The following is a 27,720-nucleotide window of genomic DNA, read 5'->3' as shown; positions in this document are numbered from 1 at the left end:
TGAGGGGTGGCCAGGCTGGATCTCATGGGTCTATTATGTGCTACTCTGCCACCAAACATCTGGGGAAATATTCAGCTTAACTACAAAAGCGGTCATCTTTCCACACTTGTTATGCTCTCCTGAAGTAGCCAGCGCACCGAAGCAGCTCTCTCAGGAGACCCTTTGCTTAGACAAACTGCTCCCTGGGCCCTGGAGAGCGGGGCTCTTGGAGCGCAGCCAGCTGTGGGGGTAGATGGGGGGTAGGGGTAGGGGGCTGGGAGCCCCTCCAGGGGCCCTTCTTCCCAGCAGAAGCGTTGCCCAGAAATGGAACCAACTGGCTTTGGCTTACACTTCTAAACCTATTAGGGACTGATCAGAACAAGGGAAAGTAATAGTGACAAGAATTATGCCATTGTTCTAGTTCATCTATTTAGTAACCCGAAGTTGCAATTTTTAGAAAAAAGAAAGGAGGAGGAGAGAGATTACCTTTTAAATAACCGATTCATTATGGTACATGAATGAATGCCATGTTCCCCTGCTGAGAACGTCACTCAGCATTAGGGGTGCCCAGGGGTTAGTGGCACCGATTTACTACTTCCCCTCACAAACACCTCTGCCCGGTGGTCCAGGATAATCAGGTGAGTGTGTGAGGTTGCTCATCTCTTAGCAAGTCAACTGTCCTGCCGAGTACCTGATGAATCTCAATTCTGTCATCAGGCTGCTAAGGTTTCCCCTCCCCCCTTGAGAAGGCGGGCAGGGGCGAGGAGGGCCTACGAAGTTCCTGCCAAGTGAACTTTATCCATTTCAAGGCTGAGTTCTGACACCGCAGACTCCGACTCTGGGTGTGTGAAGGGCAGGTGGCAGAAGCACGGTCTGTCTGGCCACCAGCCGGCTATGAGCAATGACAGGCCAGGACACTTGGACCCTGGTGGGCAAGCTAGGAAGCCTAGCTTACCCCGGCATTACTCTGAGACCCCGAGGACTGCGTGGACCCCGTGGATGGGGTGCGGATTCTCCGGGAAGTTCCCTTTGAGCTGGTGGACCCCACACACTGTTTTTCATCATTGCTTTTGAAACATGACTGGCTATTCTGCGGTGACACAAGGGGCAGGGTCTCTGCAGGGTCCCTGCAGGGCAGGAACCAATAGAGTCCTGAGACAGACAACAGAAAAGAGGTGGCGCAAGAGGACACAGCCAGCATGCAGTGGCCACCCCACATACCTGAAATGGCATACAAATTAGAGTGCTGGTACTCGTAGTCCGTGCGGGTACTGTTCCTACCTCGGAAGGTGGCAGGCAATGTTAGCGAGATGTGCCTGAGAAAGAGACAGAGAGACAAAGTGGTTAGAGGAGTGTGCTGGAACAGCCCCCCGGACTCAGTACCCCACGCCATCAGAAGCACCATGCAGGGAGGGTGGGCACTGTCAAGTAGGCACCCCCACCTACTCTTCTCCCAGCCTCAGTCTTGTGAGATATCTGGAGGGGACATTTGGGAGGAAGAAAGGGTTTCTGAGGCCTTACAGTGTGTCCAAGGGGCACTGGGGATGTGGGCGCTCAGGGCCAAGCCTCTACATACTGGGATCAAAATGTGTAGCTCTGAACAGAAGCCACCTGAAGACTTCCATGCCTGCCTGCAGGGCTGACCTCCAGCAGACCTGCTGTGTGCACAGCCTCCTGGGAGGAGGCTCTCAAGCTGTGCTGTCCCCCTGGGCAGAAGGCTTGCAGGGCAAGGAAATCACTGAGGCTACATCTGTGGGCCACAGGCCTACAGGCCGATCCATGAAAAGCCCTAGTGTGTCCTGAGCCCTCTCAGGATAGGGTGAGGCCTATGTCAGCTGTGTTCTTGGTGCAGTAGGTGCAGTGAGCATACAGGGAGGGGCTGGCTGGGAGCCAGTGGATCACATCTGGAATCCTAGCTACTCAGGAAAGGGAGACCTGTGGATTGTGGTTTGAAACCAGCCCTGGCAGGAAATCAGCAAGAAGGCCAGAAGAGAAGCTGTGGTTCCAGTGAGAGAGTGCCAGTCTTGAATGAAAATGCCAAGTTAGAACATGAATCTCTTGAGTTCAAATCCCCATAGCAACACACACAAAAAAAGAAGAGGAGGAGGAGGAAAAGGAGAAGGAGGAGGGGGAAGAAGAGAAGGAGGAGGAGAAGGAAGAGGACGAGAAGGAGGAGGAGGAGGAGGAGGAAGAGGAGGAGGAGGAGGAGGAGGAGGAGGAGGATGAGGATGAAAAGGAGGAGGAGGAGGAGCAGCAGCAGCCACTGCTGCTGCCGATACCGTGTTCTGGAATGGGTGAGATTTTGGAAAGTTCCTACCAGGAAGTTAGGTGAAGTCACGCTTTGCTGTGGGTACAGGGCACAGGCAGGCTATGAAGCTGGGAAGGTGAACCAAGTCCAGATGGAAACAGACACCAAATGCACAGCAAGATGCTTTGGGCCTTGTTCCCTGGGACTGAGTTTTCCAAACTCTGTCCCTGTTCTGGCATGGAGGCATTAGGTCCCTGGGATTAGCCAATAACACAGGTGCACAGGCACGGTTCTGGGGAGCCCCGTTCAGTGCCTGATGGGGTGCAGCCCAGAAATCATCTTCTCACAAGCTCAGCGCAGGGAGCCCGGAGTGGTTTGGAGGCACTGTGGAAGAACTGGTGCAGTCCATCAATGCCTCCGACCACCACACTCAGTCAATGAAGCGTGCGAACAGAAGAATGAATTATTGCCTGTGGTTGTGGCTGAGCAGAACTGGAACGATGACAGGTGACCCCACAGAGGGGACTCGGGGTGGCAGGCCCAGGGCACAAGGCTGTCATGCAGTCTTTTACAGGTCCTCAGAGGGTCCTGGGGCCAGCCCTGGGTGGTTGGTGTGATGAGCCAGCCCAGTGGCTGAATGAAGATGCTGGTACCTGTCCGGCTGTGATGAATTAGTCCACGGCGGCACTCACTTAGCCAGAGCCCATGGTGGGCCTTCACAGTGTGACTCCAGGGTGCCATGTGTGACAATGGCCTGGGGTAGGCACCCTTTGTCCATGGTGCCACCTAGGGGACCTCTAGTAGCCAGGAAGGATATGATTTAGGGTAGCCATATCTACAAGGTGCATCTGGCCTCCATAAGGGCCATCATAGGCTGTGGTGGCCCCTCCCACTTCCCAGAGGGCCTGGGTGGCCACCAAGAGGTGGGGCTGGGGTCACACACACGCCAGCAAAGATCTGTGGGGCTCTGTGGCAGGACAGCTTCAGGGACATGAGGCTGTCCATGTTCTCGAGCATGCGCTCATGGGCTGTGTGAGGCACGCGGAGGCTCTGGGGGCCATTTCCCAGGACGAGGAACCAGGAGGCAGCTGAGGGCTGCCAGCTCAGGGTGAGCCATGGAGCCACCGAATTTGGGGGTGGCAAGAGCTCCCTTACACCCTAAAGAATGGTTAAGTGTTTATGCAGAGACTCCACAGGATCAACGGTGTTTAAAAGCTCTCCCACACGAGGAGACACACACAAAGACAGGAAGGCGTTTGATGGGAAGTGGGAGCCAACTGGCTGGACTTTCCCCCAAACCACAGGCAGTGACACAGCGCCTGCTGTGGACAGACCTCGAATTCCTACCCAGATCACCCACCACAGCTTTGGGGAAGTTCAAAAGAGTTAGAAGGGGAGGAAACCAGGGAGTCTGGTTGTGTGGCTGCCCCACGACCCAGGGCTTCCTAGCCAAATCTTTCTGCCTTTCTGGACACAGGTTCAGTCTGGCTGGCTCCAGGCTGTAGCCTGTTTCCCTTCCTTGAAAAACAACCCTCTCCCTCCCCATCCTTCATAGGTGTTGTTTGCAGGGGGCCTGGAGCTCTTCCTATGACCGCCTCATTCTTCTCCTTCCATTGCTTTTTCTTCCTGCACCTTGTCATGCTTCAGTCTGATTCTTTACCCATCCCTTCCTTTCTTCCTGGGACCTCCATTCTTCTTCAATGATTTCTCAAACTCCTATTCATCCTCTAAGGCTCCAACTAGCTCTCTAAACCTTTGGCAGAATAGCCAGACAGGGAACCTGTCTTCTCATCGTGACCTCCTCAAGAGTAGAGCCAAATCTCCTCAATTTCAGAGTCCATTTTCTAGGACTGTTTGTTGTTGCTGTTGTTGTTGTTATGGGTAGACAAATAGCAAATCTTTGTTGATTAAATCAAGCTCTACTATGGCAAGAGCTTTTGGCTCGATTATTATTTCATTTCTCTGTGTTGCATTTTCCCTGTTGGATGCAAGCAGTGCAGGAAGCAAGAGTACTATAAGAAGAACCAGGCACGGCTGCCACCAGGAAATGCACAAGGAGAATAAAGGTTTTGTTCACCTTGAAGGACAACGTGTAATCTTTTCAGGAAATATAATGACCCCGGGCGACCAATGTGCTGACAGTTTTTGCAGAGTAGCTGCTTCACAAGAGTCTGATGACTCCAAATCAAGTTCCTAAAAACTCCAGCTAGAGTGGTGTGCGCATGGGCTGAGAGCACAGACCGGCTCCAGACAGCTGGCGCGTGACTTCATCTCCATTCTGCAAATAGAAGCTTTCCCTCAATAGTTCTTTTCCCTCTACTTGTCCTAGAGAGAGGAAGCAGGGGCACAGGGTCAGGAGGGCAGGATGGCCAGCTGTGCCTGGTGGACACAGCCCACCAGAGGAGCTGCCAGGGGCACTTTGGAGAGAGACTGGCCAGAAAGCCACAGGCACAGCTGAGCAGTGCAGCCAGCCACTGGGCCCAAGATGAGACTCCGAATCCCCACGCGGGGCACACAGCCAGACCCGGGGGCACTACGCAGCCAGGGACTCCTGCCAAGCTTTAGCTTCTCATCTAACGAGAGGAAACTGAGGCAATGACGAGAAGGCTAAGAATGAGGGACGGTCACTCTGTGCACCTGCAGGATGTGACCAGTATCCTCATCAACCTCTGTAGCACCCTGACCGCCAGGAATGGAGGGCTCACCCCATCAGGACCGCAGGCTCCACCCAGAAGACACCACTGAAGTCAGTGCCACCAGAGACTTGGCATCTCTGCCGTGCTCTGTCTGTGGAGCCCGGCAGGTCACCACGCATGGGTAGAGAGGTCAACTGCTAGCAGCCACGGTTGAGAGGACTGCCCTTTGGAGTCCACTTCTGGCGCCAGGGAGCTGGTAGCTTGGTGGACGTGGGGTGGTGAGTCCCTGGGCACCCCTGGCTACAATGCAGGTACAGCACGTGGCACAGACCAGACATGTTGTGAGCACCAGGAAGCAAGTTAGCTTTGATTCCTACTTTGATACTTCGTATCCCTCCTCTCCCCCCCGACCCCGGCATTACCCTGGATTCCTTCTCATGAGGACCCCAGGGCAGAGGCATTACTAAACCCACTGAGCCTCTCCTCTCCAACAGAATGAAATAGGAATCATCTCATGGTTCCAACCAGTTACGTTCCTCCCTCCACCCTGACGGCATTGAGGCCAGCAGCTCGGCACATGGCTTTTGGATTCTCCATCTCCTGGCTCTCATTCCTGCCTCCGGGCCTTTGCACTTGCTGCCAGAAATACTCCTTCATTCACCCTGAAGAAGTTGGCTTTTGCCACTGGGTCAGACCTCCCCTCAGAGACGCTGTCCACCTTTGGACACCTACCTTTAGACACTCTCAGGGGGAACAGTGTTCCTGACCATGGGGTGGTCACCTTTGTTTGTCCAGAACAAGGCCTCCAGTACCCTTTCACTCCCCATGAGAATCCAGCACCCAGAGCAGATCCCAGCCTGGCAGGCCCTTCTGAATGCTGAGGGAATCCTGTAAGATTATCCAGTGCTCATGAGTGAGTGACTGAGTCTGACGGTGGCTGTGATTAGAGATAATTTTGGGACCTGTCCAGGAAGGCTTCCCCCCTTGTCTTCTCCTCCCCAAGGCTGGGTTAGTTAATGGCTTGGAAAATGCAACTATTTCTGATTCATGAATATTTTTTATACAAACAGTGAATTCCTGGAGGTATTGCTCACAGAGGCAAATGCTGAAATCCAATGAAATATCCAACAATAGGGACTGATTAAAAATCACAGTCCAACTGTGTACTGAAACGTTGAATAGTTTTCTAAGACACTTTAAGGGAATGCTTAATGGCCCGAGTCCACAGGGCCCTTCAGGAAGAGGCAAGGCCTCATTTCCACACCTGGAGTCCTGACCACCAACCTCGGGCTCTGGTGCGGTTTCTGCAGCCCTGCAGGACCTGTGCTGGAGTCGAGGAAGGGGAAGCACCAGGCATTTAGCTCATTCGCAGAGCCAATCCACTGGTGCTCCTAGCATGAGCAGGGGCTCACCCAGACATCCACAAAAGCAAGGGTGGCTGGGTATCCACAGGATGGACAGCAACTTCAATGGGGTCCTGTCGACTGGGGGCCACTGCAGGCAGATCACAGCTGGCCAAGGACACAGAATGACACCCAGAGAGGAAGAGCCTCTGCCCCCCGACCTGGCCCCTTCCCGGGAGGTCATGGGGACCACTAGCTTCTACGCCACTCAGGGGAGGGAGTGTGACGGCAATCTGTTTGGTACCTTGAGAGGTAGAACCGGAGCAGTTCCTAAATTCCAGAGGACTTTATCTTCCCTCTGCCCACTGCCCTAAAGCTGCCCAGAGGAGCCAGCGCACTCCCTGCCAGGCTGGGTACCACGGTACCCGGATGTCTCTCTGTGGGAGGCACTGACTGCTCTAGAACACACAGCATCTTGTCCGCTGCTGACAACAGCTCCAGCTAAATAGATGTAGAGGGAAATTTCATTTCTTTCCCTCAGTCCATCTGAGGCAACTCATTCAATTAACACGGCCACTAAGCTGCAGACAGCTCCATATAAAAGTCCTTCAGTTATAGGATACATTTTATTATGTGACAATAGTTGCAGGCACAATTTATTTCCTTTGATGGGATTTCACTTTTTCCTTGTTAATTTAAATCCGTATTTTCCAGTGCTGATTCCAGGTCTCTGTGAATTTTTAAAATGTTATCGTTAATCTTGTTGGACCAGTGGCCACATACAATGAAAACGGCTCTGCCCAGGCGGCAGCAAGGCCTGCTGACCTTGGGAGCCATCAACAGGGGTCACAGCCAGGAGGCTGACATACAGTTAGGGACACGTGTCATTGCTACCTCTCTACCCTCCACATACACTTTCAACTGAACTCAGTGGCATGGAATTTCAAGTCCCATTCTATATTTCCCTAGGGTTGAAAGTTGGGCAAAAGCCACTTGCTCCCTGAGATAGAAGTTTTTTAGTGTCCCCTTTCTGGAGCCTACAGCATCATAAAAGTTTTCATAATAATATTGAGCTATCCCTTGCTTATTTTCTGAAACAGGACACTAAAAAGCAAAGTATAGAAGAAGGGGAAAAAAATCCAACCAATTGGCCTCTATCAGTACTTAAAACTCTTGCTCCTGGGAAGATAGTACTGTGAAAATGGAAAGACCAGCTGCAGAGCTGAAAGGATATTAGGGAAAAAATGCATTTGGCCTGTACCCAGGATGCACACAGAACTCTTACTACTTAACAGAGGTCAATCCAGCTTAAGAATGGCTAAAAATTTGAACTGCACTTCCCTAAAGAAAATACAAATGACTAGCCTGGGTGTGTGGCTTGAGTGTTTGTCGCATGTGTGTGAGGCCCTGGGTTTGATCCTTAATACAAACCGAATGGGACAAAAAAAAAAAAAACAATGGTGAAACTGCATCTGGAAAAACTTCAACAAGACATGAGGGAAGTAGACACCATCATACACCTTCCAGAATGGGAAAAATTAAATAGCTGAACAACATAAAGTGTCAGTAAGAACATGGAGCCACTGGAACTCTTCCAGGATGGTTTAACTACTTCAGAAAACTTCCTTAGAAAAGTTAAACATACCCTTGCATATAACTGAGCCATGGCTCATCTAAATTTTTACCAGAGAAAAAAGAATGGAAATGTGTTTATACAAAACTTTGTTCAGACTTATCTATCATCTTTGTTTTTCATGTTTTGTTTTTTCTTTTGTCAGAACTGGGGCTTGAACTCAGGGCTTGGGCACTGTCCTTGGATACTTTTGCTCAAGGCTAGCCCTCTACCACTTGAGCCACAGTGCTACTTCCAGTTTTTTATATGTATATGATACTGAGGAATCAAACCCAGGGCTTCACGCATGCTAGGCATGGCCCCTCTCTTTTCTTTGTAATAGGAAAAAAAAAAAAACTCAAAACAAGCCAGATGTCTAGTAACGTAGCTGAGCTGATGGAGTATCATAAAATCAGTATTACTCTGTTACCCAAAAGCAACAGACCATTCACTGATTCATTGGAGAGGAGATAATTAGGCTAAGTAAAACAAGGAGGGCAGAATGAGTACATACAGCATAATTCCATTCATAGAAAATTCTAGAAGAGCCGGGCGCAGTGGCTTATGCCTATAATCCTAGCTATTCAGGAGGCTGAGATCTGACGATCAAGGCTCAAAGCCAGCCCGGGCACAAAAGGACCTGAGACTCTTATCTCCAATTAACCTCTAGAAAATGGGAAGTGGGGGTTGGCTCAAGGGTAGGCGGTAGCCTTGAGCTGAAGAGCTCAGGGACGGCATCCATGCCGAGTACAAGCCCCAAGACCCACCAAAGAAAAAGAAAATTCTAGAAGATGCAAATTAACCTATGGAGCTAAGAAGCAAGTGGGCGGCTGGCCAAGGAGGAAGAAGTGCATTCTGAGGACGCACCGGGCACTTGGGGAAGCAGAACTCTCATGACCTTGACTTGGGAAAGGGTCTCATCTCACGGCTGTCCACATATACCAAAACTCACTACTGGTTAAGCTAGTACGTCCTTCATCACCTCTGAGGTTACACCTCAGTGAAGCAGACTTCTGAGGAGAAGATGGAAATGGAGAAGCCGCGGGGCTTACAGAATCCCAGGTAAGGCAGTGGAAAGCCCTTACAGCGGGGCCAGCCCAGGCGAGCACCCAGTGTGGACTTCAGATTCGCTTTCTGCCACACCAGATGCCTGAAGACAACAGAGTCAGTAAGTTCTGCAGATAAAAGAAGCTGTGATTCAAAGAAACTTCACTCCTTCGTCTAACTTGAGAGGACAAGTGCCACCGCAGGTCATTTCTGTCCCCTACTGCAGAAGGAATGAATTGAAGTATGCTCCGAGCGGGTGTGGTGGCATGCACCTGTGGTCCCAGCCACTCCACTCCAGGGACTTAGGCTAGAAGATCAATTGAGCACAGAGGTCAGGACAAGCCTGGGTGACACGGTGACCTCCGGCTCATCAAAACAAAACAAAAAAGCACCAGATGATTCAGAATTCAAACTTAAGGATGAGAAAACACTTGGGACAAAAGGCTTGGCAGTGCTGGGGCAGTGACACGAAACTCTCATCTGAGCAATGCACGGGGGGTACAGATAGGAGGGAGGGAAAGACCAGATGTTATTGGAGGAAAAAGTCTGAGGTTAGGGCTCAAGTGGTAGAGAGGCCACTTCGATAGCACAAGGCCTTGAATGTAAAACTCCAGTGCTGGTATTTATTCTATCTCTTTAGATATTTGAGGCTACCCTAAAATGTAGGGAGATGGAAAACCGTTACATTAGCTGCCTTTCTCACAGTTCTGTCTTCAGAGCCTCGGGGGCACAGTTCTAACTCACGGAGGGAAGACTGGCATGGGGAAGCTTACAGTCTGCACAGGGGAGAGCATAAATGCCATCCCATCTTTATCTATGTGTGTTGTACGGGGGCTTGAACTCAGGGCCTGCACCCTGTCCCTTAGCCTTTTTACTCAAGGGTAGCACTCTACCATTTGAGTCACACTTCCATTTCTTGTGCCTTCTTTTGGTAGTTAATTGGAGATGAGGATCTCATGGATATTTATACCCAGATTGGTTTTGAACCATGATCTTCAGATCTCAGCCTCTTGAGTAGCTAGGTGTACAGCCACCAGCACCTGGCTTTTAAAATGCTTTATTGATTTCTTTCTATCAGAAAGAAGGTAGCAAAAAGTAGGAGGAAGACACTTCTCAGAGTTGTTAGAGGAGTTCTAGAAATGGAGTTGATGAAAACCCCAACACAGCACTGTCTTGACTTTTCTTTTTTTTTCAGATGTCATGTCTGCTTGTGAACCAAGACCTGGGCAGAACGCAAAGCGAAGTAATGGATAGGAGCAGGGACTGAGGAAGAAATATGCAAAAGCAGTAATAATTGGGTTAACATGGCAAGGGAGGAGGCCATAGCAACTGGCTGGATGAAATTCCCTTTTTATTCCTACAAAACACCAGTGGGAAGAAGTCATCTGTGACGCACAGCTTCTGTGCCAGGTGTGAGGATGTGCTTAATGAAGAAAAAGGCTCTTATAAAACACCTGGCACGAGCAGGGTGAGGGAGTCACAGGGAAAGGGACCTTCGCCGCAACTGCTGGCATTTTAATAAGCACCTTCCAGAGCACAGGCTCTCCAAGGCTGGCCAACAGTGTCAGAGAGGGGTCCCTGGCCGCAGCCTACACGCACTGACAGTTTGGGGACCCTTATTTTTTAAGGACCATATGCTCAGGTACCGGTTTGCCCTGGAAGGTAATTAAAAAGACTCATTTTTTTTTTCAGCTGGAAAGGCCTGACCAGAACACACACCTTCCTCAATTGTTCTTCCAGCCCCCCCCCCCACCGCTTCCCCCCCCCTCCCCGTGCTTCCACACTGGGGCTCGGAGTTAACAGGAGACAAAGGAAGACCAGAGGTGAGAGAAGACGCTGTTTATGTGCCTCTGAAAGCTGGCTCCTCTGAAGCAGGAAGGCAGATGTGCCCATGAGCCCAGACCCCAGGACATTTAAAATTAGGGTGACTTTTCTTTGCTCTGATGTTACAGACGAACTCAGGACGAAGCCACCAGGCCTCACTGCTATAGCGTGACGCGACATATTTTGTTTTGTTTTATAATTGACATCAGCGAAGGAGAAATGAGGCTTTGTAGGACTCAAAATGGACCCGTTTCCTCTAGAATGGTATTCATAATCTTGTGAATTTCCTATGCCCAGATCTGGGACTGCATTCCAAATGGATTCAGTGATATCCAAGTATGAGCTACAGTAGCGACAGGCATATGGCCCCTGCCTCGGTCCATTCGTTTTGAGTTCGCTCTGAGTCGATGCTAAACACTAACTTTGGCACTGAGATCATTTAAAAAAATTAATATGAATCATACTTTCTACACTAGGAATTTTTTCTTACAAGCAAACCAAAACTTACGCAAAAATCTTCTATCACAGACTGAAAAGCTCTCGCAAATGTAAGGTGAACAGTCAAGACTATAAGGTTGTGGGCTCTAATTTAGCAATAACGGCAGGAAGAAAAACAACAACAACAACAATAAACTAACATCAGTTGAGAGTTGGCCGTGAGAAGAAAAGGGAAGGTGGGAGGGGAGAGAGCAGCCCCATATAGGAAAACAGCAATTCATGTGTCATGAGACTGGCCCAAGAGATGTCCCCCGGCCGTGGGGATGGCCAACCTGGAGCTGATTCTGGCTGGGAGTCAGGAGTAGCTTGCTGGGGGAGGTGGCACTGTTCCAAGTTCCATGCATCTCCTGTTCTGTTCTACAGATGGAGGGACTGTGGTTCAGAGAGGGGAAAAAAATGATCCAAAGGCACCCAGCACCTGGGTGGGGCCAGGACTTGACTGGGCTCGGTTGCTTTACTGGGACAGCTGCAGGGCTGAACGCTGGGGCAGGCCTGCTCACTCCGCTCGAGCAAGCCCTGTGCAGTGATCAATAAAACTTCAACCGACCAACCTGACTGCGTAATGAGTTTCCCTCATGGGCGACAACCCCTCCCCAGCCAAATCACTCCTCATTGGACAAGAAAGAAGGAAAGAAAGAAAGTGTGTGTGTGTGGGGGGGGGGAAAGCTGTCACAGAAAGACAAGGAAATCACGATTGCAAACTCCCCAAGTTCCCCAATACAGAGCTTTAAAGTGTGTGCAGCCCGACGGCATATGGCAAATCAATTACTAGTTTAAATCTTAAAACAAAAACATGGCAAGTGTGGTAGAGAAATAATCGAGAACAACGGTTTGGCTTAGATTACAGCGGGCCACTGGAGTTTTGAATACAATTAATCATCATCCCAGGCAATGGGAAGCCATATTGACACTTATTCCTAATTTGAATATTTAATTAGGGTGAAGTTCTTCATCAAATTATCGCAGAACTGGGAGAAAGCCTGGAAGACTTACACAATTACTACCTTAACCCCTTCCCAGCTGCATCCTGCTTGCAGCCCTGCGGGGGGGCGGGGTGCTGGCTCCAGCCCAGAGGAAGGCTGCAGGGAGTGACCAGTTCCTGCTCAGACTCAGTTTTACAATGAACCCTAAATGAAGACCAAGGTGCACCAGGCCCAGGGGGTTCCAGATGTGGCACCTTCTATATTCCCATCCATCTATTCCCCGATCCTGCAGAGGCCAAATCCCTAACCCCATCTCACAGAAGGAGAAACTGAGGCCCACAGGCGTGCTGTCACTTGTCCATGTCAAGTTACTCATCACACACACACACACACACACACACACACACACACACACACACACACACACACAGCATTCACCAAAAATCATGACCGACACACTAGTAAAAGGCCAATGAATATTTCCAAAGTAGGAAGATCCAATCCCAGCTCCTCACCCAGCAGCCTACAACTTAGGTCTCAGATTCAAAATGCCCCACAGGGCTCCTCAAAGTGGACAGTGACAGCATCGCTGTGGCCAGCTGCTTGGGGGAATCGGGGAGGCAAGGGACTGAAAAGCTTAAGTAAACAGAGCCAAGTGTGGCCACCCAAACCCAGCATGGGATGGCAAAACAGACACGAAAGCAATGGTAAGACATAAACCATGCTTCTTCTAAAACAGCACGGGCCTGACCATGCATTTACTTATAAGCACAAGCCAGTTTAGAGAAGGGTCTCCATTTCCTTAAGAACGCTCTACAGGCAACAAGGAAATGGAAGCTTGCTCATGATATGGAGGCACAGGCTAACTTCATACCTCTCGCAGGCCATGTAGGTCTGGAATCCTTGCTACTTCTAGATCCACTGAGAACGAAGGACAGATGCCCTGATCATGTCAGATTAGCAACTGTCCTCATTAGCGGCTCCACTGGCCACTTTTTGCTGCCTCTAGGACACAAGACTGAGGCAGGGCCCCCACGCAGAGCAATGCAGACTCTTCCCCCTGCCCCACACCCGGCAGACCCCCTGCCTCAGCCCAGCCACAGCAGGGGGGAGGAGAGGGGGAGACCCCGGATCTGTCAGTCCCACTAGGGGCTAGCTGGTGATGGGAGCAAATGGCGAGGGGAACTCTGAAACTTTCCTTTGTATATTATATTAATCTGTACAAGAAAATCTCTTTTAATGAGGAGTGATGTAGTTACAAACTCTCCAGAGCCATAATTAGAGAAAACTAATTGAAGTTGTGTTTTGACACACTTTCCAAATTCACGGGTGCCGGATGACATATTCACAACACCCTGCCTGCCTCACATCCATGGCGACGGCAAAATCATTAGGCTAATCACACTGATTTGCATTCTTATCACGCCGGCAGCGCTCCTTTAAATACTGTTTCTACTACTGCTCCTTTACTGTAAGTTTCCACGGGAAGATATTAACAGTAATTATTAGTACTTTGGTGGAATTTTAATGTTAAGAATAACAAGGCATGTGGCAATGCTTTCTCTGAACTGAATGGAAAGGTGCAGCATTCTTCTAGGCCACGCTCAGGGTCACACCAGGTGCCGCCTCAGGTGTAGTTTACACACTTGGGTGCACACACACCCCCGGTCGTCTCAAATCTGCCCAGTTGGAAAAAAAATTTTCTCCTTATTATAATTTTATTTTTTTAGTACAATAAAATGAAATCATTAAGTAGTTTTTTTTTCCCCAAGTAGTTTTAAAAAATACCAATTTACAGCATGGTCTTTGGCAAGAATAACTAATGAATTCCAGGAGGATGGGCTCTGGCTGGGCTCTGCCGTCGGCAGAGGTGGGACAGGCGGCTGGCAGGCGGCTGGCAGAGGTGGGCTGGGCTGATCTGTCAAGAAAGAGGCACCGTTTGCTACCAACAAGGGCAATTTTTTGGATGCGTAGCTCAGACACTCACACCCAGAGAAAGACTCGACAGTTCTAAATAATGGTTATTAATGATGCTCTCTTCAAAAGTGACAAATTACTTGTGAAATTTAGAATCGGAGAGGTATGAAGACTGAACACGTTCTGTGAACGTGACAGGAAATGGCAGTGTGCACATACACAGGCTCCCGCTTGCTTGGCGTAGGAGGAGGGCTGGGCCCTCTCTGCTCCCAGCAGTTCATGAATCCTGTGCTCAATCCGCCTTTATTGAAAAGCATGAAATGCTACCTGCACCACCCTGAGAGCCAAGTCCTAGTTAGCTCCTGCTTGGGTAAGGGCTCTGATCCCGGGCTCCTGGGAATATCTCGGGATCAAGACAAACCGCTATAGAGTCATCCACCATTCCCAACCTAAAAGGAAATGTCTTAATTTCGTGCTATCCAAATGTCTACTGCAGACGTCAGATATCCACCTGAGAAGATTTAAATAGGGGTGGGGGGGAAAGCTTCCTTAGACAAAGGCCAGAGACGCTATACCCCTTTAAAGCTTGAGAGTTTTCTGGGCTTAAGTTACACCCCTTTGTACCAATCTGCTATTTTTCAAGTCACTGATTACTTTCAAAAAAAATAATAAAATAACAAAGGAACCTAACTTTCATAGCGGCAGCAACCATCCAAACCATGGCATTTATTCACCACATTTAAGCTCCATTCTGCTCATAACACCAAAACGCCTCCCTCCCTCCCTCATAAAAGCAATAAGGACTTGGCATCACACCTCCATTCCATATGATCTAGTCTAATCTTACAAACTGAAATACGCAGAGCCTCTAAACCTTGCTGACCCTCCTTCCAAAAACCAGGAACATATGGCATGGCTATTTTTTGTTCATTTTCTTCCAGCTGACTAAAATAACCACCTTTCCAAATTTCAGGAGTATGAGGTGGGGGGTGGATTCACGGTGGGGGGGTGGATTCACAGCGGGTGTGGATTCACAGTGGCCGTGGCGGTGTGTGAGCTGGGGAGGACTGCTCATGGCCTGCACCATACCGGCAGCCCACCCTTGACAAAGGACCTCAGGCCATGGTCCTCTACTGCCCAATTCGTCTCCCTCCTCACAAGCTAACAAAACAATTAAGCAGAATAAAGGCCTGGCTAAGGAGGAGGTGGGCTGGGAGCTCTAAGATGGACAGCTATGCAGGACTCCATGCAGGGGTCTGAGAAACAAGGAAGCCCCAAATGAGACTTGATACAAGATGTCCTGTGCCCTGGGCTCCATTACTGGCTCCTCCCAATGCAATTTTCTGTTCTTGGCTAAGTCAGAAGCTCTCCAAGATCAATCTCTTCTCACAAAATGAGGTAAAAATTCAGTGTACCTAGGTAAAAGTATTACGACTGTGAAAATGGAACCTAGTAACTGAGGGGTGGGTGGGCTCAGGAGAGATAGGGAGAACAATGGAAGGGGTGATGACCAAGATGCACTATACCTATAACATGTTGAAATAACATTTTTGCGCACAACTACTTAAAAATAATTTTAAAAACCTTAAAGAGGTAAAAAAATAATTTACCTCTCAGCACTGCTGTATATGTATTTAACTATTTACACAATGCATGCCCACGAGATGCTCAGAAAATGGTATCCAAAATAATCACGATGATGATGATCACTGTATTTATTCAAGTAATAATAATAATTATTAATATTATTATTCAACTGGAAACACAACAGCTGCTGCTCAAGGAGGGTATTCAAGTTGAATTCTACCCAGCCTGTGGGCAAAAACCCAACCTAAATAAACCCAAAAGGCCTTTGGAAAGTTACTGCCAGCACAGAATTTTATTAAATACCCAAATTAATAATTGAAACCTTTCCTTGAAATAGAGCAGTGCAAGGGTGGGGGGGCGCAGTAAAGTCTCGGGGAGTAGTACCCGTGTAACACTCATTTTTACTTTATTTGGTGGCTAGATTTACACCGAGACAGCCAGGTGAAATATTCTATGGAGCTACCTGCAAATAGACTGTCAGCCTCCACTCTGATAAAAGGTAAAATATCCTCCACTAAATGGTTGGGTTCACAAAACCGGCCCTCAAGTGAACTGATAAATCTGTTCTGACATACAGAGAACTATTTTCATAATCCTGAAAAAGGTCTTTCTCCAAAACCCTGCTGCCGAAGCCGACTGCCCAGAGCGGGCACACACTGGCAGGAAGGCCCAGGAGAGAATGAATTCACATTTACAACACTACTTCCCAGACAAATCTCAACCCCCTCCAAAAGCACACCTAACCATACCAACTACCCCAAGAAAATAAAACACTCACAAAGCCACAAAAATCACAGCGAGAGCGAGCACATTTACAAGCAGCAAGTACCTTGTCAAATTCACTAGGAGACATGGAAAGCCAAGGCTGGCTCCCAGGTAGAAGCTGTATTGACTTTTAGTCAATTCTTCATTAAATAGAAGCCCTGACTTCCCAAGAAGCCATATTAAAAATTAATATCAAAAAGTGTATTGCTCAGCCTAAACTCATCATTCATATCGAACAATACCAAACTGCATCCTAATGAAATTTCTCCTTCAAAATTACCCTGACACCGACGCTAAGTTGCGTAGCACATCAGAGAGAGCTGTGGCTCTGCTCCCCAGGATTTTGGGGGTACTCAAATGCCTTCACTGCTGGTTTCTGCCCAGTGATTCTCACAACCCCCACAATAAATCACATTGCTCAAAGCAAGGGCCTTGAAACCACTCACTGGGGGTGGCTACTCATTAGGGTGACTGTGGGGACCCTCTGAATGGTGGCCACTCTTGGGCAGCATGGTCAGCTTGAAGCACAGGCCTATCACTGTTCACCTGAGTCAGAAAGTGACTCAAAGTGCTTAGGTTGTGTCTGGCCCTGGGGACCTCCTAGAACACGGCCTGCTGGGCAAATCCTGACCCCAGACTGCTGGTCTGGAGTGCAAAGAAGCTGCTTGTTAAGAAGGCTGGCCACCTAGGGGGCTGTCCCCCAGCTAGGCACAGTCTCAGCTCCTTTAGAAAACTCCCTAGCCAGTGGGTGGCCAGGCTTGTGAATGCCTGCAAGGGAGAGGAGGTGGTAGGGGGGGTTGGCTTGCTAGGTTCAGGTCCTCATTCTGCCACTAGCTGTGGGACCCAGGGGAAAGAATTTAACCTCTTTCATCTCAGTTTTCTCCACTCAAAGTGGGGCAAACATCCATAATCACAGCTGTGATTCCAGACATGGGAAAACTTCAGCTGGCTGTGTCTGTAATTCCAGCTATGGGGAGGGTGGGGGGGTTGGGCAGGGCAGTGGTGGTAGTGGTAGGAAGACCATAGTTCAAAGCTATCTCTGAACGCGAGTCCCTATATGAAAAAATTAACTAAAAGCAAAAGGGACATGGTTCAAGTAGCAGAGTACCTGCAAACCCAATATTGCTAAAAACAAGGGCTAATAGCAGTACTGCTAGACTAGAGTAATGGGTTGTTTTCAAGGCCTCTGCCAGACATCACCCCTCAACTCAACACAGGTCTCTGCTGCCTAGCTGACTGGCTGGACAGATGGATGCACAGACTGGTGAACACAGGAAATAGAAATAGGCAGGCACATTGCCTGGTCCTCTGCATGTGCACCAGCTCGTTTATCCAGTCCATACTTTCCAGGTGTCAGACACCTGGAGTTCAGGGGTCCCCATACCTTGGGGGTCATGCATTTCTCCCAAAATACTTCCTTAGACAAGCGGGGCTTGGACGAGCAGGTGATACAGTTGTTACCATCTTGCTGCTTTTGAAATGTCAAAGGAGGAAAAGAATCTAGGTCACAAGAGCAGCCACCCCACTGGCAAGGCAGAGCCTGAGGGCACAGCAGCTGGGCTGGGAAATGCAGGGACTGGCCAGGCTTTCTGGGCTAGACATGCACACTGCTTCTGTGTGGAGGAAAAGGAACCAGAAGCCACCGGCAGAGGCATCCTGAGCCCCTCACCTGAACAGCAACCTGCCAACCCTCCTCTGCTGGGAGTGGGCCAAGGGCCAGGGGCCCTGCCATGGTGGATGAGGCACACCAAATGAGGTATCCCACTCAGCCTCGGTCTTTTCCCCCTAGCCCTTCCTACATGCTCCTCAATAAAGGATGGACACAAACGACAGCTTCTTGCTTTGGCCCCCTGGGCTTTGCCTTCATGATCTGCCCCAAACAGAACATGCTGGCAGCTTTCCTCCCACACCAAGCCTTGCCACTCAGAGCATGCGGATGACATGGCCATGGGAAAAATACCACTTCCCTGGGTAGGAGGGGCCTAGGTCTCTATCCACTCCTATCACATGGCATGACAGAGGCCATCTTGTAAACTGAAGACTGGCAGGTGGCAGCTGGGGACTCGAGGCTGTTGGGGTAGCCGGGAGACACCAGCTGGTGATGCTGCCAGTGTATTCAGAGGTCACAGAGTTGGCCTCCAGGTCAGGTAGGGAGGCAGTATGGGGACAGAGCATGGCCTGCCCCCCCTCTCATTCCCACCCCCGAGCGCTCAAGTTTGAACTCACCACCTGCTAGGCTGGTGCTCTACCGCTTGGACCGCAGCCCCATCTCCACCTTTCACTTGTCATTTTCAAGGGAGAGTCTTGTAATCTTTTTCTGCCTCGGCTCACGGTGGCTTTTGACAGGGGATGTGATGGAGATGGGCTTGCAGGACCCAGCCTGAATTCCAGATCATAATGTGATTTCCCCTCTCCTGCAGGAAGGGCCATTAACCTTTCAGATGACAGCCCTGGGACCAGAGTGATGAAACGAGTTCCGAGGTCAGCAGGATCTATGCTCTCAAAGTCTGACATCGACATGCAAAAGTTGTGACTGAATCCTGGTGTCCCTGAGAGGAAAACTAAGTGCCTGTGACAGATCTTCTGCAGTCAAAATGCCCCATTTCCCAGAGTATCTGTCACAGATTGATAACATCCATGCAAAAAGTTAAGTACAATTATGTCTGTCACTAAGAAACATACTTCAGAGCCGGTGACTGACAACTTGCTGGAAGCTGACAAATCACTGGGAGATCACTGGAATACCCCAAGACGTATCAGGCCACCGACACCCTGGAACAGCTCTCTGCAGGCTGCAAGAGGGGATGCTACCAGCCAGGCCTGAGCCTGAACTAAGCCTTCAGTTCCATGGCTCGGAAAGGCTGATGGCTCATCCTTTCCTCCCCGAGACAGAGGATGCCAGGAAGCGCCTGAGGGCTGGGCTTGCCCCTCAGAGCCTTGGGGTGCCAGATGACTGAAATAAGCTGCTGTTATCACACATTCCAGCCTGTCTAGGGCAGCCCTGATCCCATGTCCAGGCTGACATGAAATGCCCTGGGCACTGCAGCAGACTGGGGCTGGGCACTTCCTACACCTAGACTCTGTAGGGGTTTTGTGAGGGAAGTGCTTGTGAGCTTGTGAACCAAGGCCCTGGTCCTGAGACCACATCAAGGTGCAATCTCTACCATCACTGCCACAGGCTTGGGAGTTAAAGGAGGCGGTGGCTGTGGCTGTGTGAGCTGGATTCAGTGGCAGACACCACTTGAGCCAGTGCCCACTGGATGTCCCAAGGTTGCGCCGGACAAGACACCTGCAGAACTGGAAATTCTGACGGAGGGGACAGGGAAGGGGACATGTTGGACAAACTCTTCCGGGACCACTGACCAGTGTAAGAGCTGTCAAATCATCAGCAGTCAGGAGCAGCTTTTTGTTGCTGCAAAAATATCCAGGATAAATGATTCAAGTGGGAAAGACCTCTTTCAACTCATGGTGTAGAGGTTCTAGTCTATGGCCAGTTGGCTCTATTGTTTTTCTTTTGTGTCAGTGCTGGAGCTTAAACTCAGTGCCTGGGCACTGTCCTTTTCATTCAAGGCTACAGCTCTACCCCTCGTGCCATACCTCTACTTCTGGCATTTTGGTGATTAACTGTAGATGAGTTTCACAGACTTTCCTGCCTGGGGTGGCTTTGAACCTCAATCCTCAAATTTCATCTTCCTGAGTAGCTAGGATTACAGGGGAGTCACTGGCACCTGGCTTTTCCATTGCTTCTTTTTTGTGTGTCAAAGTGGTGGCAGAACATCAGGTAGGAAGCAGGTGGTGGAACAAGCCCCTCCTCTCATGATGGTCAGGAAGCAGAGGAGAGGCAGGAGGGGGAGAAGAAGGGCCTACCCCCAGACCCTAACCAGACCCCATCTTTCTGTCCACCACTTCCCAACAGGCCATCTAATTATGAACCCATCAATGAATCGACCTATTGATTAGTCAGCGCTCTCATAAGCCAACCAGCCCCACCCCAATCCTCTGAATGTTGCATTGGAGTCCAAGCCTTCAATCCATGGGCCTTTGCAGGGAGACACTTCATACCCAAATCTCAGCAGAACCCATGACTCCCAGGTGGCTTGTCCAGTGTCAAAGAACTGCCCAAGAAGACTTGGTGATGCTCATTCCATTTTTTTGGGGGGGGGTAAAATGTGGAGCCCAAGTCTGCCTTCTTGGAACCTCAGTCTGCCTGATCAGGCCTGCAGCCTCTTCCAATCAGCTAGAAACGAGTATACTTTCCCTGGACTGGAAACTTAGACATGGGGAATGAACTCAGGTCAGAAGTGAAAGCTGGATGCAGGGATACATCTGTGGATACTGTGTGGCTGTGGGCATCACTCTTCCACATGGGACAGCTGGGGCAGGTGTGACAGGGTCGTGGTCTCCTGGATGTGCACTGCCAGCTGCATTTCTCACAATCCGAGCTCCTGTCTGGCCTGTCACTTCACACACACACACACACACACACACACACACACGCCCTCCTGGGTCTCCTGGATTTGGCGCTCGGGCTGTGGACTGCTGGAGTCTCAGGACCTCTGTCTCTGGTTCCTGCAGGGTGCTGGCGCTGGGAGGAGATGTGGAGTATCGATTCTGTCATTCAGCACATCAGCTCTCCCTAATGACTCCGTGTCATCTTCAAGTTTGATAAGCATGCCTCTGATGTCTTTATCAAGCTACTCTGCTGCTCAGCAGGCCGGGGACAACAGCCCACCATGGCCTCCCATTCATTCATTCATCCATCCATAAACAGTGGCTCTATCTGCCATGGGTCCCAGCCTCCCAGAGCTTCCCCAAATCTTTGTCCTGGTAGCAACTGCCCCTCTCCCACCCTAGGCAGATCCAATCATCTCATATACAGATCCCTGTATGTGAGAGGTGGGAGGTGCTCAGTCTAAAGCCAAGAAGCCACTTCCTTTATGGGTACCCCTGCAGACCAGGGAAACCCCACCATGGCAAGGTTGCACTCTGCTGGCCAGCCCAGGACGAGACAGGACGAGCCAGCACAAGGCCAGCCCCTCCCCGCTGGCCTGTGTGCATGAAGCTAGTATGCAGAGAGCAGATGTTCACTGTCCTGGAGGAAGGCAGAGGCTGTAGGTCCTAGAAGAGGTGATGGGGCCCTCTTCATCTAGAAACTCAAGACAGGTGTGCAAGGAAGAGAGGTTCTGCGGAGCCTTCTTATGTGGCCTTTGACAAGAAATATACTGAACATGGGCACAGCCAAAGAGCACCTCACCTCAGCACCTGCTGGGCAGGAAAGGGGGACTCCATTTTTGGCCTCACTGCAAGTATTTTCTACTCTAATGATAAGGTGCAGGCAAGAAGCCCCTATCCCTGGGGAGCACACAGGCCTCTAGAAAGCAAAGGCAACATGGTCCCCTAGGAAAAGGTCCACCCAGTTCCCTTATTGTCTGCTACGAAGTTAGGGGAGACAATTGGGGAGTCTGAAATCTGAATAAAGATAAAAACAGGTGGATCACACATGTGGTTAGCATGTTTCAAGACGCATTCTAGGCTTAACGAAGGCAGCATCTATGCTACCAATCAACCCCTTCCCCGCTCTTATTCCAGAAACTGGTCAAAGATCTGCCAGATGGCCTCTGACTGTTGCCTGCCACCTCCTGGCTGGTCAGTAGAGGGCACTGTACCACCACTCTGCTGCAGCCTTGGTGGTAGCAACTCGATCCCATGTCCACACAAAGACCACACTTGAAGAAGTGTTCTGAATGCCTGCGGTTTAATTCTCCACGAGAAAACACAGCAAATCACACAGCTGCTTTTACGGGCAACAATGCCACCTATGTAAAAAGTATACAGTTATCGAAAAAAAAAAAAAGGAAAAAGATTCTGGGCATCTGCTCACTAGATATACGATTTGTTCTTCTGTTATTTTCCCATGGTGCTCAGGGACTTGGAATTGTCTGGAGGGCGACAGCAAAGGGTCTTCACTGCTGGTGAAACCCGTGTGAAACAGAATCTGGGCCTGGGCCAGGAGGGTGTGGGGAAAATGAGGGGAAGAGCTGGCCCCGCCCACAAGAGGCTCCTGAAGAGACCACAGAAGTGGGGGCCCAGAGGAGGCTTCCAGGGAGAGAAGACACTCCACCGGCCCTCTAAGGCAGGGGCTGTAAAACACGGCAGCATCCAGGAAACGGGCACAGAAGCAGGAAGCAGATGGGGAAGAAGAGGCTGCTAGTTTCGCTTCAAGTTTGGAGCTTGAAGCTCAGAGGACAGGAAAGCCAAGGACTGAACATGGAGGCCTGTAGTTCACAGAAGAGTGGACCTGCATGCTGCCAGCTGCACTGAGAAGGTGGCCTGCATCCAGAAAGAGGGGCGTTTGCCTCTTCTGGGGAATTTGGAGAAACCTGGTGCCTTGAGGAATAAAACAACCAACTATTTCTTTTACAAGTAAGTAAGTAGCATTTCATTAAAAAATAAGTAGATTAGATAAGAAAACAATACCAAAAATCACATATAAAAGACAAAAGTAAAATGGAAAAACCTAACAAGAGTCTTGTGAGATAGATGGCTTGCACAGGTGTGTACACACTGAGAGAAGAGGGCTTGGGGCAGCTACCCTTTTTTTGTTGTTTGTTTCTTAAATCCAGAGAGAATTAACATGCATTCAGTGATCTCACTGAACACTAGCTGACTTAACTCAGGCAAATTAGAATACATTTTATATTGACTATTTTGACATTTGTTTTATCTGGCAAGTAAAACAAAACTGATCCAATTTCCTTGCAGCCATTGTAAACCATAAACTGCACAACAGAGGTTATAAAATATATAAGCCTTATAAACCCTCTGTTCAGCTATGTTACACATCAGTTCTACCCGGTTCCTAGGGGCCGGGTGTTTCGGGGCCCTCTGTTTCAGAGGCAGGTGACCTTGTCCCTCCCATTGAGCTCTCTCCCTGTCTCTCTGGGAGGCCAGGGGCTCCTTCATCCAACAGGCACTGGATGCCTGCACTAGAGATGCCTTTTTGCTGTACCTGGACGGGGTAGCTGTAACACCTGCAGGCTCTCTAGCCTGGGGTGAGCTCAAGGCAGAGGTCTGGAAGCATAGAAGCCTTGGTATTGTGGCTCGCAACAGCAGTGCTCTACCAGAGAGGGATAGAGGAACAGCATGCAGACTGTAGAGGCCCCTCCCGAAGGGGGGCTGTGGTGTGTGAAACTCAAGACGCCCCCACCAAGGGCTGAGCTGTCCTCACAGATGCTCACTCTGCCCCTGCCCACCCCCACACACATAGGGAATTTCAGTGCCCCATCACCTACACTGCATCAGCCCCCAAATACGCAGCTTGCCATTCTTTCTTGGCTGTTTACCTGTGGAACCCTCAAATGTACCCCACTTCTGCTGTTTATTCCTTGACCTCAGGGGATCTACCCTGGATGATACACTGTTTTATTTCACAGGCTGCAATGAGTACTGAGACTGCTACACCCTCCCTCTTGCCCAGCTCCATTAGTACCAGAGTGGACAGTCTGGTCGTCTCAGTCTCTCTGTGAGATCAGCTGTGAAGATAAACACCACCTCATTTCCCACCCCACTCAAATTCCTAGATCTTGGCTTGTAGCACATTGGAAAAGACCCAGAAAGAACATGAATATGATTACTGACTGGCCCTCCTAGGTTTCCAAGGGCCCAGAGAGAAAAGCCCACTTTCCCACTTTTCAGAGGCCAAGCAACCCCATCCATATGGCTACCACACATGTGTCTGACATATGAGCTTTTTTAATAGCAAGGTTAGCTTTCAGATCCTGCTGCCTGAGGAACCTGAGACACACACATAAAAGAAGATACAGATTGGCTTTTACACCCACAAAGCACAAGATTTCCAAGTGGGAGTTTTAATCATCTCTAAAGGCACAAGGTTTCTGCAAGTTTTCAGTTCCCTGGTGCTACTGAGTGGATACTTTCTAACGTGCATTGAGAGCCCAAGACCACCTGAGGGAGAGCACAAGATGTCTGAGCGAGGCCTCACCTGGGCAGGTTGGGGGCTGGCGTGGAGGCGGCCGATGACTGCGAAGGCGTGGTGGGCTGCGACGAGTCGTGATTTCTTGGCACTCTGCCCATCCGATACCAGATCCCCATACTGTTCAGTTCCCTTCAGGAGAAAAGGAGGTGTTTGCATGAGCTGTGGCAAACCAGGTCTTTCATGAAACAGCTACATAGCCCAGAGGTCCCATGCTGGCCCACCTAGGATGGATGGATTCATGTTCTGGGCATCCCAACCACAGCCTGGCGTGGGGGGTGGCTGTGCCAACTACAGGCTTTGGAGCCTGGACCGACTTTTCCACCCACCCTGGGCATGGCTCCGCACCCCATGTCTGTTATGAGACAGGGACTGAACCAGAGCTACTCCAATCATCTTCAACTTCTCCACTCCCTCTGCTACCCCTCCACCCCAAAATGCCATGTTTGGGATCAGAAGCAGAATGGCATCTCTTCAAAAAAAAAAAAGTTCCGAGGACTTATTCCCTGGCTACTTTTAATAAGCTTCTCAGTACTCTCTAGCAACTGTTCTAAACTGTAATACTTGTCTCAGGCTGCCGGCTGATGGGAGCTTTGCCTCCTTCATGGCAACCCCATATCCTTAGTCAAGAATGTGTGGAATGACACCATTTTAAAGAATAGGTGACTTTGCCAGGCCCTGGTGGCTCAGGACTATAATCCTACCTACTCAGGAAGCTGAGATCTGAAGATTGTGGTTCAAAGCTAGCGAGAACAGAATAGTCCATGAGACCTGTCATGAGACTCTTATCTCCAACTAACCACCAAAATCTACTGAATTAGCACTGTCATTTAAAAAAAAGAATAATTTGGCCCAAGATAAAACTATCCTTTCAAAAATTATATAAAGGAAAAAAAGAGCCTAGTGTTGCTTATCAAGACAAATATAGGTAAAGAGCTATTCTTTGGAATTGTTTAAATTGGTTAAAATTGCACCCTTTTACAATGGTATAGTTTGTAATTAAAATACACGTAGTAACTGCATTTAGACTTTCAAGTTCATTACTGAATGGCTGGTTTCTGCTATTTGTATGTAAAACATTGTTTCTAGGAAAGTGTGGTTACTCTGAATAGCTTTCCCCTCCTGTACCGTGTTTGCATAATTAGTTTATAGTATGTTGCACAAAGCAGGTGTGTGTGTGTGTGTGTGTGTGTGTGTGTGTGTGTGTGTGTGTGTGCATATACATTGGAATTGGGGTTTGAATCAGGACTGGGATATGATCTTTTAGCCTTTTTGCTCAGGACTAGCACTATACTACTTGAGCCACAGCTCTATTTTCAGCTTAATTGGAGACATGACTCTCACAGACTTTCTGCCTGGACTGGCTTTCAACCATGATTGTCAGATCTCAGGCTCCTGAGCAGCGAGGATTATAGGCATGTGTTATCAGCACCTGGTCAAAGTAAGATTTTTTTTCCAGGCTTAAACTCAGGGCCTGGCCACTGTCTCTGAGCCTCTGTGCTCAAGGCTAGCGCCCTTCTACTTTAAGCCACAGCTTCACTTCCAGTTTTCTGGTAGTTAACTGAAGATGAGAGTCTCACAGACTTTTCTGCCCAGGCTGGCTCTGAACTGCGATCCTCAGATCTCAGCTACCCGAGTAGCTAGAGTTCCCAGTGTGAGCCACCAGCAGTTATTTGGGGGTGAAGGAAGGCAATGATCACAGTGGAGTGGTGCAAGCTGAGCACATGCTCCATTTCGAGCTACACACATCCAGCCCGAGTGCATCTTAAGAACCATAGACTGTTGGTTCAGAGCGGTTGAATCAAGAGCTGAGGAGTTCAAAGAAATAACAGTGTACCAAGATGAAGTTAATTTCCATCTCTGTGACACATTTCATTTATACAGTCAGGCCCTGTCTGTGGCCCATACAGTGTCAGTGCCATGAGGAAAGCGCTGGCCCTAGGTTTAAAGAAAATAAGAGCCAAACAGTAGCTAACGCAGACCCAGTAGCTGCCCTGAGAAGCCAGGTTATGAGAGCAGACTGCTGGGAATCCATGGTGACAAGTGAGCTGTATGGTGCCTGTAGAGCTGGGCTGGGGAGGGACACCATGGCTATGGAGCTGAGTCACCTGGGGGACCCTATACCAGCTAACAGCACAGTGAGCATCTGCTTCTGGACACCCGGCTTCCTCTCATCTCAGCCATGGCCTTTCTGACTTTTATCTCCCTTCATATTTCTTCTTATCTGTCCTTCAGTTCAGATGGAGCTGACTCTGCCTCCAGCTCAGCCCAGTCCATCAGAGAATGACATCTTCCAGAGAACACCGATCAGTTCCGCGCACTTGACCCTATTTGATCAAGGAGACAGGATCTAGAACTTGGATAGAGCCTCTCAACTTGAGTCCAGGGCATAGATGGGTAAGTGGACAGTGCCACCACACCTGACACGGGGAGCAGGTGTGAGATGGAGTCCTCCCAGCGGGCTCAGCAAAGAGGGAGATGACAACTAAGGCCTTGGCGTCCTCTGAGCTCCTATTTCCAGTTGCCTGGAGCCCAGCGGCCCCCGAACTCATTTGTTCTATCAGGCAACAAACTCTTCCTTCTCCTTAGGCGATTCCTCTCAGCCCAGTACTCTATCCCTTCCTGCCCACTCTGGCACGTGGCACTCTTTGTTCCCAGAGCATGCCACACCCCACCCCACTTCCACAATGAATCCTACTCTGCCTGCTCACCGTCGTGGCTGGCTTCTCCTGACACCAAGTCTTTACTCAGTCACCTTCCTGACTCCTAACTGGAGTAGCCGCGTGTCACCACTGGGACACCTTCCCCTCATTGTGCAAGCCCTGTCATTTATCCTCCTGTCCGCTGTGCATCTCTTCTTTTGAGAGCAGCGGCTGTGTGAGAGTAGGGCCTTTGCTTCACTCTTTCCCTCCTACATGCAGTGTGTACTCAGTACACAAAATGGATGTGCGTCGGATACATGGCAAGGTCAGTGCCCAGTGTGATGAGGCCGGTAGGGCAGCTGAGAACCTGGTGAGCCTCATCCTCGAAGTGACCCAAACGCTCTCACAGGAACACAGCAGATGGGACCATGCTGTTGACTCACCCAATAAATGTGTACTGAGGAGGGGCCTGCTTGGTTCGACCCATGATGCGAATGTCACAAATGGCAGCTTCCGTGGAATCCCGAGGGATAAATTTAATGCATAGCCTCTTCTTTCTAAAAGCCACCTCCTCTGAAGGAAAGAACAGGAAGGGATGAGTCACGGAGATGCCCCACCTCTGCTCTGAAAACCATTTGTCCCAGCACATCCCCTTCCAGGCAGCACAAGTGACAGATGCCTGTCACCAGACGGAGGGCTGGGCTCT

The 27,720-nt window shown here is 49.7% G+C and overlaps 1 protein-coding gene across 1 annotated transcript in view; it reads right to left on the bottom strand.

Annotated features, from left to right (window-relative positions):
- Mvb12b (multivesicular body subunit 12B) overlaps positions 1 to 27,720 on the bottom strand; it is a 141,279-nt gene that overhangs the window by 60,244 nt on the left and 53,315 nt on the right. Inside the window, exons 5-7 of the mRNA XM_090330651.1 lie at positions 27,458 to 27,587; positions 24,382 to 24,504; positions 1,201 to 1,295 (exon numbers count right to left, since the gene is read on the bottom strand). Coding sequence (XP_090186777.1) covers positions 1,201 to 1,295; positions 24,382 to 24,504; positions 27,458 to 27,587 — 348 coding nt within the window. The remainder of the gene's footprint in view (positions 1 to 1,200; positions 1,296 to 24,381; positions 24,505 to 27,457; positions 27,588 to 27,720) is intronic.

This window comes from Megascapheus bottae, chromosome 3 (genome assembly GCF_031878675.1).
Source record: "Megascapheus bottae isolate mThoBot1 chromosome 3, mThoBot2.hap1, whole genome shotgun sequence".
Lineage (NCBI taxonomy): Eukaryota > Metazoa > Chordata > Mammalia > Rodentia > Geomyidae > Megascapheus > Megascapheus bottae.
Note: the sequence above shows the minus strand (reverse complement) of the source record. Positions and strands in the feature narration are given on the sequence as shown.